This window comes from Phodopus roborovskii, unplaced genomic scaffold (genome assembly GCF_943737965.1).
Source record: "Phodopus roborovskii unplaced genomic scaffold, PHOROB, whole genome shotgun sequence".
Taxonomy (NCBI): Eukaryota; Metazoa; Chordata; class Mammalia; order Rodentia; family Cricetidae; genus Phodopus; species Phodopus roborovskii.
This window is the reverse complement of record NW_026126480.1, coordinates 29,744,468-29,758,906: the sequence shown is the minus strand read 5'-3', so window position 1 is coordinate 29,758,906 and position 14,439 is coordinate 29,744,468. Positions and strand designations below refer to the sequence as shown.

Sequence of the window (14,439 nt, the reverse complement as noted above, 5' to 3'; positions counted from 1 at the left end):
ATTGGGTTTACATTATATACACTATAAAATTTAGTTTTTAAGTTTACATATATAGGAGCTGCAGAGACAGGACAGCGATTAAGAGCACTGGCTGCACTTGCAATGGACCCATGTTTGATTCCCAGCTTGCTCATGGCAGTTCACAACTAACTCTAGGGGATCTGACACCCTCTTCTATCTTCAAGTGTACCAGGCATAGAAGTGATGTACAGACATGCATGCAGGTAAAACACAGACACACATGAAAAAAAGTTCACATGTGTGAATTTGCCATATGTAAAATACATTTGCAGAATTTACATATACAGTTTGTGAATATATTTGCATATATATAAAGACTTTATATGTATTTATTATTGAGTTATTTGTAGTAAGGAGGAACAAATTCATCGACATTTTTCTCAAAGGGCTGGCCTGGAATGTGTAAGTCTCTGGGTTCCAATCCCTAGTGCTGCAAGGGAAAAAAAGACCTTTCAAAAGGACTGAAAAGCACTGTTGAGATGGCTTAAGTGTATTTTTCATGCAAGTGTGATAATTTCTAGACTTTGAAGGCGGAAGGAGAGAATTAACTACACAAAGTTGTCCTCTGATCTCCATGCAAGTGCCAGCACTCACACATACAATAAATGAATAAATAAATATGAAACTAAGACTAAAATTTGTAATGGGGAAAGGGAGAGGAAAATGTGGAAGGGCCCAGTGAGGTGGCATACGCTTGCAGTCCTAGCACTGGGGAGATGGTTAGGAAAATCAGTAGTTCAAAGTCATTCACTACAGATAGTTTGAGGCCAGCCTGAGCTATGAGACACTCCCTCTCAAAGCACCCAAACTAAGACTGGGTGATGGTGATACACAGCTTTAGTCCCTGCACTCAGGAGGCAGAGGCAGGCAGATCTCTGAGTTCAAGGCCAGCCTGGTCTACCATGTGAGTTGCAGGACAGACAGGGCTACACAGAAAAATCCTGTCTCTAGAAAACAACAAAAATAAAAGCCCAAACCATTGTGGGGAGGTGTGGGGGAGGGGAGTGGATAGAAATATGATCAAAATTGATATTTTTCTTTGTTAAAAAAAAAGTTTAAATCCAAATCAACCAAACAAACAAACCAGAAAATGCAGAACTGTCCAAGGTGTAAGAAAAGAATAGTCACCCCATCTGATCCTGCCCTAAAGCAATTCCTGATGGTGACACTCTTCCTTAATCATCTCAAAATCAATCTCCCCCCCCCTCTGTGTGTGTGCGTGTGTGTGCGCGCGCGCGCGCGTGTATCCGTCTCTCTCTCTCTCTCTCTCTCTCTCTCTCTCTCTCTCTCTCCCTCTCTCTCATGTGTAGAGCTCTGGGACTGAGGCCCTTTCTCACATAGGGCAAACTTCCTCTGAGGGGAAGACTGGTATCTACTGAGAGGCCTTCTGAGTGATTCTGCCCAATCCTTTGGGAACAGGGATGCTGGCAGAACCTGACATTTCACAATATATACCTAGTACCTGCTGGGGCCTGTTTTTTGGAGGAAGGCCAGATGGCCATTTTGGTTTAGCAACCTAGTTTACCATGTCAACAGCAAATTTAAAAAAAAAAAAAAAAAAAAAAAAACTATTAATAATAATATATCAAGTGCTAAAGGAAATGAGGTTGGAAACTAACCTAGAGCCTTTTCCCTGGACCCACTCCTAAGGCAACAGTCTAACCGAGCCTGCTTTCAATGAGGGAAGACGGTGAGCAATGAAGACTTAATCCACCCTGTGCCTGGCTCAATATTTTGCCAACCGCTTGATCTATATATAAGTTAAAGGAGCGGTGGGGCCATCAACAGCCCCCAGCCTGCAGTTTGGAGCTGACCTCTCAGCTCACGGAGTGACACTGTACAGTGACAGTAACAGGAGGAGTCTGCTGAGAGCCCGAGGTAACACAAAGGGAGGCACAGAGTTCAAGACTAGAGATTTCCTTGAACAAGGCCTCACTTGGAAGTTTTAGGCAGAGACATGCAAAAGGAAGCCTACTCCAGGAGCTTCGAGGTGTGTGGTGAAACCCAGAACTTATTCCCAGCTCCTCTGCCAGGACTCTGAACTCAAATAAGGAAGGCTATTTGGGGATTTGTACATGAAGGGAAGTAACCTGCGCTGCACTAGTTTTTCTTAAAACTTTTGGAGGCCAAGGACACAACTCAGTTGTAGGGCATTTCCTGAGTTTGAGGTTCTGCCCCAGAGGGAGAGAAGATAATTTAAAGAGAGATATTGTATTTTCAGATTATCCAAACAATGATCCAAAGAATTAAAATTTCCCCAGAAATCCATGCTGGGAAAAGGGAAAGGCTAAATCCCAGGTGTCAGCCTGAGCAGGGGCCTGCTTCTCAGGCACAGAGTTCAACCAGTTCTGGCAATAGACCAGCTTGCCAAGACACAGTGGATTAGTGATGGGGTGGGGGGGGGGAAGACCCTTGACCTTGGCCAAGACTGCTTAGTTATGCATTTTTCCAGCCTTCTGTTTAAACCTAAACCTCATGTGTCAGTGCCCCAGACACACAGGGCCACTAGACCTCTTACTGTTCCTCTGTAATTCTCTTTCCTTTGCTTTTTGTTATTTTTTTTCTCCTTAATTGGTGCATTAAGGATGGGTTGTGGCTTAGCCTAACCTACTGAGCTCATGAGTATGTGTGTGTGGTGTTGGGGATGAAACCCAGGACCATGACATACTAGGAAAGCATTCTTTCTTTGAGCCTATATCCCCAGGCCCTGAAATATCTATAGACGTTGTATTTTAAAGTATAATTACCTAGCAACATCATTCACTTTAATGCAAATATGTCTCTCTGTTAGAATCACTTTGTGTTGTTTAAAGAGATCTCTCTGCATGGGGTTTGGAGCTGTTTGCATACCCAGCCCTTCCAGAGTCTCTGGAGACAGACACTGGGAAAAGGGGAAGCTTGGGGTGGAGTGCTGGGGTATTGGGAATATGTTCCAAAGCTGCTTCTCCACGGGAAGCAGGATAAACTGGAACCTGCCCTTCAGGGTCCCTACAAACACTGAGGAGATAGTTATTTTTGGAGCTACGTGATGGAGAGCAAGTTAAGCTAGAACTCTAGCTAGGCCTGGGAAGGGGGGAAAAAAAAATCTACCCTGCTGTCTGTAAGAACAAAAATTATTAATTTTCTAAAAGATAAATTCTGAAGTTATGGAGGATGGTTTTACTATTAAATCTAAATATAGTAACAGGTATTTTGCTTATAATGCTAAGTAACTGTAAAGGCCAAATGAAACAAGGGTAACAGCACTGAGTTTTAACTCCTCCATGTTATTATACAAAGCCCAGCAATGCTCACCTTCCTCCCTCTCCTTTACTGCACCGCCAGGGTGTGAATAGAACCCCTAATAACACAAATGTCCTCTCCCTCCGTCAGAACCCTAAGGAATGGCTTTCTGACCAAACCAAAACAAAGAACTACTATTTGACATCATAAATCTCCTCACCTAGTTGGGTGCAGTAGCACATGTTTTTAATACCCTGACTCATGAGGCAGAGTTCAAAGCCATCCTGGTCTACAGAGTGGGTTCCAGGATAGAGAGAGCTACACAGAGAACCAGGTTTCGGAAAACCAAAATAAAAGAATAATAATTAAAAAAATGAATCCCCTCACCTAAATACACACATGTAACATGTTATTAAAACATTCTTTAAAAAACTAGACAAATCCATATTTTGAGGCAGGATAGAAAGACAGAGGAACTATGGGGCATGGGAAGAGAAAGGAGACTTCACCCAGGAGTGAGGTTAAAATAAAGCCACTCATCAACTGGGAGCCATGAATCTCCACCCTCCAACAATAAACATTTCCTGTACAAGTTGCTCACAGAGTTAATTTTCCTTCCATAGAAAGAGATTTTATAGTAAATAACAATGTCCCAGGCTTAGGCCTGTATGCATAAAATCTTGCTTAGTAACTGTATTCCTTCCCCAGGCATCACACGGAGGTTCCCAATAAAACTTTGTTTACAGTGACGTCCTACCTTCTGTACACCTGTGAGTGAGACATTTACATTATCAACTGTAATCCTGCAGGTGGCCCCCAGGAAACACCCAGTGATCTCACATTTCTAAGCAACCCTTCAAAACCCCCCAAAATCCAACATATGATTGTTGGGGGAAAAAAACCATAACAAAGCAAACAAAAACCCAGAGCTGAGCAGCTGGTTCCTACAGCAGGTGTACACCTCCATCTGTCCGTCTGCACTCACACTGGCTCTCAGTGGTACCTTGTCTTTCCTTCTGCGCACCTCTCTTTCTCTCAACCCTTGTGCTTAAGTCTATACTGAGTTATCTTTATGAGGTCTGGGGATATGGCTCAGTGGTCTAGTGCACAAGGGGCAAGAGTTGAATCCCCAACACCCATGCCAAAAGTCATGCAGGCATGGCAGCTGCCTGTAATCCCAGAACATGGGATCCTCAGGGCTACCTGGCTAGCCAGAATCAATAGACTTCATAAAGGGACCCTGCCTAAATAAACAAAGTAGACAGTGGTGGAGGAAGACATCAAATATCAACTTCTGGCTTACACACACATACAAATACAATCACACACATATGAACAGGTATACTGCACACATATATGCAAATAAAACAAACAAACAAACAAACAAAAAAAACTTACTAAACTCCAACTCTGCTGAGCATGGTGGTGGTGCATGCCTTTAATCCCAACACTGGGAAGGCAGAGGCAGTTTGATCTCTGAGTTTGAGGCCAGCCTGGTCTACACAGTAAATTCCAGATCTGCCAGTGCTACATAGTGAAACCTTCTCCAAAGGCAAAAAAAAAAAAAAAAAAAAAAAAAACAACCCTGCTTCAGAAACTGGCTAGTCCTGAAATTCTTCCCTGTGTTGAAACCATGACTCATGAGATAAGGTCCTTAAATGGCTAGGGGATCCCTCGGGCTGATAGTAACAGTGGAGAGTTGCTTCCTGTGCCTGTACCCTCAAACACTAACAATATCCAAGGCAGAGAACTGCCAAAGTGAGTTTGTATCAGCAAACAAATGTAGGGGAGCGTAGTTAGTTATTGCAAAGGACATTTTTGTGTGTGGGTGGTGGTGCTGGGAATGGAACCCAGGATCCCAGGCATGCCAAGCATGCACATGCCTCTAGCATCTAAGAGTCCTTTTAAAATCCTTTATTTTGCAGTCAGTAATAAATGGTTAGGGCCTTATGCTGAGATGTAGAATCAGAAAGGGAAGTGGTATGTATTAAACAATCTAAGGTACTCTTTCAAAAATAATGGTTAACCCCTCACAAGTGAAACTACAAGGAGAATGGCACACAACTGTTTGCCTGGCTGTACTCAGTGTTTAGCTAATATCAGAAACGTTAATAGGCCATAAATAAGTGCAACGGAACTAAAACCTGTAATTCAGTGCCTCATCTCATACCTGTTAAACGGGCTTCAATAAAAGCATGAGGTTCATTCAATACATGCTTTTGTCTGTTTTCATTAAAAAAAAAAAAATGAAGTCCTTTAAGATTTATTTTTTAAAATTTCATACATACATGCATGTATGTGGGTGTGTATGCCACATGTGTACCAGGATGCCCAAGGGGGTCAGAAGAAAGTATCAGATCCCTTAAGGCTGGAGTTACAAACAATAGTGAGCTAGCTGAAAGGTGCTGGGATTCAAACTTGGCTTGTTTACAAGAGCAACTTGCATTCTCAACAGATGAGTCACTTTCCAGCCTATTTGTCTTTTTTAAAGACAGGGTCTCATATTCCATGCTGGTCTCAAACCTGAGATAGAGTTGATGACGACTTTAAACTTCTGACCATTCTGCTACCGTGACCTCTCTCATGTGCTGGGATGTTTATGCAATGCTAAGAATGGCCCCCCAGGGCTTGATGTGTTTCAGGCAAGCACTCTACCAACTGACCTGTATCTCCAGGCCTAAATACATGCTTTCTGAAAAAAGTCATGAGTCTACTGGAAGCCCATCACCAAAAACAAGTCACTATATTGTATTTATGAAGGGTGTGACAGTGGTCCCCTTTATCTGTGGCTTCCCAGTTACTTGTGGTCAATGAGAGATAGCAGAGAAGTATCAACATGTACACAGTACAATATGATATCTTAAGAGAATGAGAGAGACCCACATCCACAACTTCTAGTTTGTTCATTCTGGTTTCATTCTTTGCAGTGCTGGAGATAGTGCCCAGGGCCTTGTGTATGGGCAGCAAGTGCTTACTACTGAACCACACCCCCCCCCCCCAGCACGTAGCTTTTATTATACTATATTGTTATAATTTTCCTATTTTATCATTAGTGACTGTTAATCCCTTAATGTGTCTAAATCATATGTTAAACCTTATCACAGGTATGTGTGTATGGGGGAATAGCATACAGAGGGTTAGGCACTAGTCATGTCTCATGCATGCCCTACAGTCTTAGAATACACTGCTCATGGATAAGGATGGATTCCTGTACATATTTCACCAAGAAGAAAGACGGAAGCTGGAGGATTAAGAGTTCAGAGTCATCCTTGGCAACATAGTAAGGCTGAGATTTCACAAGACTCGTCTCAAAAAAAAAAAAAAAGAAAAGAAAAGAAAAGAAAAAAAGAGAAAAGGAAGGAAAGAAGAAAGGAAGGAAGAAAAGAAGGAAGGAATCTTGAGCCAGGCACAGACCTGTAATCCCAGCACTCCTAAGGCTGAGGTAGAAGGATTGTGAGAGTATCAGCTTGGTTACTTTGTGAGACCCTGCCTCAACAACAAACCATTGAGAAATAATATCCTTATGCTTTTAAAGGCTCTTTAATATTTCCCACAGTGTTCTGTTCCATCCTTTCTTGAATGTTGTAATGCTATCCATAAGCAATGAATAAGCTCACCAAATTTATGCACACAGGTAGGCATATACAATATCAAAGAAATAAAATGCTTGCAGTTGCAGTCTATAGTGCTCTGAAAATTTTTCTATTGAATTCTATCTTGCTCCATTTCTCAGGGGAAAAAAAAAAGGTAAGACTCAGGGCAAGATTTTCAAACAGGTATTTTAAACATTACATTTGTTCACAATTTATTGAATGTAGGTGCTACAACATAATTGTAGTGGCCAGAAAAACCACCTACAGGAGCCTATGTAGGAGCTTTTACCTGCCGAGTCAACTTACCAAAATGGTTTTCAATCTATTTGAAAAACATTGCTCTGTGATGATAACATATCTTTTTTTTTTTTTTTTTTTTTTTTTTTTTTTTTGGTTTTTTTAGACAGGGTTTCTCTGTATTGCTTTGGATCCTGTCCTGGAACTAGCTCTGTAGACCATGCTGGCCTCGAACAGAGATCCTCCTGCCTCTGCCTCCCAAGCACTGGGATTAAAGGCATGCACCACCAACGGGGCCGATAAAACCTATCTTAAACCAATAGTCACCTCCCAGATTAACAGGAACACCTCCCATCCAGAATGCACTGCCAGAGTTTGAGGACAATTATGACATCATTAGAGGCCCCAGCTCCCCATCCCTCATAACAGCTAAGCTGGACACAAGGGCAGAACAGGTGGCCACTCACCTTGAAGTGGAAGGAGCTGGCTGGTGACCCTGAGGACCCGCACTCCGTTTTCCTTAGGTTGCTGTAGTAGTTGTGGACCTTGGAGCTGACATCCTGGTTGGACATGGGATCATCAGTGATAGGGCAGATGAAGTAGTCTTCATCGTCGTCAGTGTCTGTGTCGGAACCCCCATCGTGGCCAGCTGGGAAGGACCCGCCACCGTCAACACCTTCCAGGCGGAAGATGAGGTCTTCGTCTGCCATGTGTCAGGGGCGCCCGTGTTACCCGAGGGGTCCACGGTGCAGCCAGAGTTACTGCGCAAGTGCAGCAAGGACAGTCCTGAAAGGGAAACAGAGGAGGGTGGGTGCCGGCGCCTGGGCGTGAGTGAGCATGATGCTGGTGATGGCCACACCATCAGAGTTGAAACCCAGAACAATCACTTGGGGAGGCTGTTAGCAATAAGCTGGCAATTAGGTAGGAGGAACATTTCAAAAGTCACTTCGGAGACCTCTGTATGTTTGGAAACCGGAAGTGCCTCCACAAAAAAAACACAGCTATTTCTTAAGGACATAAACTGTATCAACTCACTCCTCTACTTACCACCCTCCAGTAACTCTCCTAGGACTGCACCAGCTGGGGCCTCGGGCCCCTGCCCATCATCTTCAGGCCCTAGCTGCTCTTCCGGGGACACCAGTTTCTTTCCACTCAGTGATCAATCAAGTGCATCCCCACCCCAAGGGTTTTGTATTTGTTCCCAGTACCTGGGACAGCTTTCTAACTGTGCATTTCTCATTATTGGGTTGTAGCCCAAAGGATGCCACTTTAAAGAAACCTCCAAATTTCCAAGTCAAAGGTCCTGTTTTATTTGCAATAGTCTTTCTGAGTTGAAACTGTTCTGTGTACTTTTTCTTACACTTATTTCCACCCCCCTCCATGAAAATAGATTTTTTTACATACTATATCTTGACAACAGGTTTCCCCTCCCTCTACTCCTCCCAGCTCCTCCCCACCCCCCCCTCCTACCTGGATTCACTTTCTGTCTTTCATTAGGTTGGGGAAAGGTTTCCAAGGGACATTAACAAAATGTAACAAAATAAAATATAATAAAAGTGAAACTATTACATTGAAGTTGGACAAGATCAACAAATAGAAGGAAAAGAACCCAAGAGAAGGCACAAGAATCAGAAACCCAGTCATTCACACCCAGCAATCCCATAAAAACACTAATCTGGAAGCCATAATATAAACACGGAGGATCTGTTGCAGACCCCTGCAGGCCCTGTGCATGCTGCCCCAGTCTCTGTGAGCGCATATGAGCCTTGCTCATGCTAATGCAGAGGGCCCTGTTTTCTTGGTGTCCTCCATCCCCTCTGACTCTTACACAGCTTCTGGTGGGGTTCCTTGAGCTCTGAGGGGAGAGATAAAATGGGGTCATTCCATTTAGGGCTGAGTGTCTCTAAGGTCTCTACTCTCTGCATAACGTCTGTCTGTGGGTCTCTATTTGTTCCCAACTGCTGCAGGAGGAAGCTTCTCTGATGATGGCAGAGCAGGTCACTGACCTCTGTATATAGTATAGCAGAACGTCATTAAAAGTCTTTTTTAAAAAAAAAAAAAAAAAAAAGAATAGTAGTATTTGATTTGGCATTACCCTAGGTCCCTGGGCTAGCTAGTCTCAGGTTCTTGGTAACCCAAGCAGTATTGGGTATGGGCTACATCTCACGGAATGAGTCTTTTCCTTATTTCTTTTATGTGTGCACATGTACATATACAGGAATGTGCCCGCCACAGAGCAGATATAGAGGTCTGAGAACAACTTGCAGAAGTTGACCATCTCCTTTCCTACCATGTGGCCCCCAAGATGGAACAGGTCATCAGGCTTAGCAGCAGGTGACTTTACTTGTTGAGCCATCTTGCAGGTCTTTTTAACTTCTGTTATCGGTATGCCCGTTGATTGTCTTAGAAAGTGCCTGGCTCAGACAAACAATGTGTTTCCTGTCAGTAAATGAGCAGCCTCTGCTGGGTGTTCACGGGGGATACAAACACAGAGAGATATACACACACAAAAAGGCAACAAGTAAAGACACAACCTACAAAATGAGAAAAAGGGTTTTCAAATCACAAACTTGATAAATGACTCAACAAAGAACACTCACAACCAATTATAAACACAAAACAGTAAGAATGGCCAAAGGATTTGAACAGTCATTTGTCTGGAGCTAGGTGAGATAGTGCATGCCTCTAGAAATCCACATACTCTAGAAACAGCAATGAGACCACAGGTGGGAGACTAAGCTGGGCTAGAAAGTGAGACACTGTCTCAAAACAAAAAAGAAGGAGGAGGAGAAGGAGAGGGAGAAGAAGGAGAAAAAGAGAAGAAGAAAGAAGAAAAGAGGAGAAGAAAAGAGAAGGAGAAGAAGAAAAGAGCAGAAGAAGAGGAAAAAGAGGAGCAGGAGAAAAGAAGAAATAACCTCTCTTGGAGAATTTTGGGTGGCTCACAATCGCCTTTAACTCCAGCTTTAGTGATCTGACACCCTCATCTGGCCCCCATAGGCATATGTATACATGTGCACACACACATACACACAGAGGGGGCAAAATAAAAAGAATTTCACACGCAAATATCTGGTATATACATGAAAAGATGTCAATAGGAAATATACTGAAAGTCATACCCCACTAGGATGGATATAATTTAAAACTGGGCAATAATAAAAGTCAGCGAGGTTGCCCAGGAATCAGAACCCACAGCTGCTGGTGAAACTACAAAATGGTGCACGTGCTATGGAAAACAGCCTGACAATTCCTCATGGTCCAGCAATTCTGTTCCCAGGATGCACTCAAAAGAAATGAATATGTCCTTACAATCACTTATAAACAAGCTGGGTGTGGTGGCTCATGCCTATAATTCCAGCACTCTGAAGATGGAGGTGAAAGGATTGCAGGTTCGAGTCCAGCCTGAACAACATGCTGAGTTCCAAACAGTCCCACCTAGGCTACACAGTCAGTCTCTCTCTCCCTCCCCCTTCCCTCTCTCTCTCTCTCTCACACACACACACACACACACACACACACACACACACACACACACACGAAAGGGTTGCCAAGACGGCTTAGTGGGTAAAAGTGCTTGTCCCACAAGCCTGGCAATGAGAAAGAATTCAGTATCAGAACACACATGTGGAAAGAGAAGTGATTCTCAAATTGTCCTCTGACCTCCATAAGTATATAATGGCATGCATGTCCCCACATACACATTTTGTACGTACACACACAATTAAAAATAATTTTTATAACTTGTACACAAACGTGTCACCACTGTGTTCGGCTCAGTGTTTAGTTTTTGTCTCAGCTTTGGCATTTTCTTAACAGCTATGAAGCAGGACACATTTACATTCTAACTCGGTATGTACTCCTAAAATTAAAATCTCAAAACCCTGTACTTGGTCTTCCTTGATAAAATGTACTCTTGCAATCTAACTTGAGCCTGTTTTTTTTTTTTTTTTTTTTTTTTTTTTTTTCTTTTTATCCTTTTCCTTAGTGTGCTGGTCACACATTGATTTCTCTACTCCCGGTTTGAAATTTCATGTCAGCTGCCAAATTTGTTTTTCACACTCAGAGCAGGACAGTCACCAGCCTGGGACAGATGCCAAAGCCACCTGATCCTTTTTGGAGCTTGCAGCTCCTAGCCCAGAGCCTGCTCTGTCCCAGTCAGCCTTAGAGACCAGGACAGTGTGGTACCCAAGTCTGGCAACAGACTCAACCAGGTCAACAGGAGCCAGGATGGTGCCATACCCACAGCTTCAGTAGTGAGCGTGGCACCCCCCTCCACCCCTCAGGCACTGCTCAACCGTGGCAGCAGCAGAGTAAGGAAGTGGCCTTTCTGTGTTTCCACAGCCAGCTCACAGAAGCCTTGAGAAAGAACGTCAGATAAACACCCTCCTGACCCTGGGGACCAGGAGCTGCTGCTGACAACAGCTATGACCAGCCTGGCACTATACCTTATAACCAGCAGGCATTTGGTACACATCCAGAACCAAGTGAACCTCGTTTCACGGCTTTCGATGTGCCATGAATCTGCTCTAAAGGAAGCTGAGGCAGCACCTGTCAACTCTCAAAGCTGTTTGCTCCTACAAAGCTAAGAACATAGTATCTCAGATAAGGGCTGCATTTCCCAGACTACAGACAGGCAAGACCATGAGCTGTGAGACTTTTCCTGGGGAGATGTGAACCACTGTCTATTCACTCCTAATAGGGAGGTGATGACAGACAAAAGAAATGACAGACAAAACCAATGGGGCTTACTTACAGGAGCAGGGGTGACCCAGAGGCAATTGCATCATCTAAAGCCTGCCCCAGTATGGTGAGGACTCACGAAAGCTGTGACCTGGAGCTCCATGTCTACCTCGGGGGCTGCTCTGCTGGCTGTACAGCGTCTGTTCCCCAGCAACTGCTCACTGCCTATTAACCACCTCCAGAGTAGCCTGGTCAGTCTTGTCGATTTCTGAGCGTCTCCCTCCAGAGGGGAAGTTTTAGTTCTGCGGAAATATTTTAACACCACCATACACCCAAGCTGAGCTTACTGAAACAGGAGCAGAAAGGCTGTGTACAACTATAGGGAAGGGTAGTTTTGTTGCTTGTTATGCCCCATCCGGGAGACCTCCAGAAAGACCATCAAGGAGCTGACTCACCGAATGCAAAAGCACAAGGTTTTTTCATGGAACACAAGCCCAGCAGGGACCTTGTCCACAAGCTGGTGCAACAGCTGCAGGGAAAGGACCTGAGCCTCAATTGCAGGGGGATGTTGACACAGCTTGGGGTGGACTCCTTTTTCTGAGAGCTGGGGGTTTTGACACAGGCCATTTGTCATGTATGCAGTCAAGGAGTCAGGGTCCTCTAACCATCCTTTGTACTAAGCAGGTAGCAGTCCTGGCCTCTCATTCCTCCCTTTCTCTGTGCATCATGGGTGACTCAATCTTGGGACTCTAGTAGGCAGTGCAAAAAAAATTCTAGAGAAGTTTGGGGAAGGGATCAGTAGGTTTGTGATCTTTGAACCATCAGTTGGATTGTGCCCAGGCAGTCTTTTACAAACTGTACTAGTCTGTTAGTAGTACAAGGGCCGAAAGTTAGGAGCAAGAGGAGTATCAGAAGGGTGCCTGTAATGACAGATACACGGTTGGTCATCCGGGGGAACTGTTGAACCAGGACCCAAACCACCCTTGGTTAGCTTCTCTTTCCTGTCTGCACTTTTCTAGTCCCTCTCTGATCTTGGCCATGTTGTCTTTTACTTTACCTGAGTGATCTTGATAAAAACAACATTCCTCCCTTAGGGCTGCACAAAGGCCTCCCTGTTGCAGGAATAAAAGATCTAGCCCCCTCCAATTCTGTAGGGCTCCCTCTGCCAGGGTTTAATAGGCTTGTTTGTGCTGACTTTGGTTTGGAGAGGGAATTGCTGGATGGCAATGCTGAAGCAGGTTACAGAGTCATATCCTTTGTGATACATTCTAAGATCCCAGGTCTGGCCTTTTTGCAATCATCTAGGGAGACTAGTTTTCCTTTTTTAGTGAATCTGATAGCTAAGTGGTTGCAACGGCCCCCAGGGGTAGCCAGGGCTACAGTAGATGAGGTTATGCTATCACAGCAGAGACCAACGGCTCCCAATCCTTTCCTTCTCCTTTCCTTCTAATTTGGAGTCCTGTTCTCGTGAGATACAGGTTCCGATACTGGCTTGCTGTAATGTTAGTCCATCATACTGTATCCTCGCCTGTCCGCCCTACAGTTATGTAATCATCTGCGACAGGGACCCTCCAGGAGATCCACCCTGTAGACACACCTCTCCAATGGGCACAATAACCTGCACCACCACTTCCTTTCTTATGGCCAGGGCAGACATAGAACTGGTGTGATCGAATTGCGGCCCTCTGCAGACCTACACTAGTTTTGCCACCCATCCTGAACCAAGTCATAGAGGGCCATATATAAGGCCAAGAAAGGGAGATCAGGGGAGATGGTATGGGTATGGTTTATCAGGTGACCCTCCAGGGTGCTTATTGTCCAGGTCCAGTTGCAGGGAGGCGTACGGGATGTAGCTTGGATAGGCAGCATCAGACACCATATCTCTTGGAGAAGTTTCTTTGCGACCACCTAGGCATTCTCATGCTTGACTAAAAAAGGCTCCAGTTTATCCATAAAAACTGTCTATACACACTAGAAAATACCTGTAGCCAATTACCAGGTTTAAACTCAGTGAAATCTATTTCCCAATATGTCCCTGGCTTTGTTCCTCTTAAGCAGGAGCCTGGGTTTGAGAGGTGAGGGGTGCCATTTGTCAGGTGGTATACATGACAGCTGGCCACTATTTCCTCAATGGCCTGGTTTCCATTCTGAATCTTGACTTTGGATTTTCACAGCAAGTCTTGCATACATCCAGCTGGATGTTGTGCACTCACAATAGGATCTCTGGAAAGTCATGAATGGGAGTTTCTAGGTCAGGGTCTGGCAACAGTGTAGCCGGGTTCTTGCAGGATTTAAGAGCAATGTTTGGTAGTGCACCATATGGGCGATGCTCAGCCATCGGTCTGGGTGCTGTTTAAGCACCCCCCTAAAGCATGTGGCATGGCTATTGTCAGATTTTTGTCCCAAGGTTAGTTAGCTCATCAGTATCTTTTACCAAGAGGGTGGTAGCTGCAATCATCTGCAGGCAAGGTGGCCATCCGGCAGCCACAGGATCCAATTTCTTTGACAGGTAGGCCACTGGTTGCTTCCAGGCGCCCAGGTTGAATAAGGACCCCTCTGGCTATCCCATTATGCTTTTCTATGAACAGGGTGAAAGGCTTAGTGACATCTGGCAAACCCGGGGCAGGGGCCTCTAGTAGGGGCTTTTCAGGTTTTCAAAGGCTTTTTGGTGCACCTCAGTCCATTG

The 14,439-nt window shown here is 44.4% G+C and overlaps 1 protein-coding gene across 1 annotated transcript in view; it reads right to left on the bottom strand.

Annotated features, from left to right (window-relative positions):
- Positions 1-14,439, bottom strand: part of Eef2k (eukaryotic elongation factor 2 kinase) — a 58,296-nt gene that overhangs the window by 35,169 nt on the left and 8,688 nt on the right. Inside the window, exon 2 of the mRNA XM_051192835.1 lies at positions 7,541-7,859. Within this exon, the coding sequence (XP_051048792.1) occupies positions 7,541-7,783 (243 nt within the window). The 5' untranslated portion in view covers positions 7,784-7,859. The remainder of the gene's footprint in view (positions 1-7,540; positions 7,860-14,439) is intronic.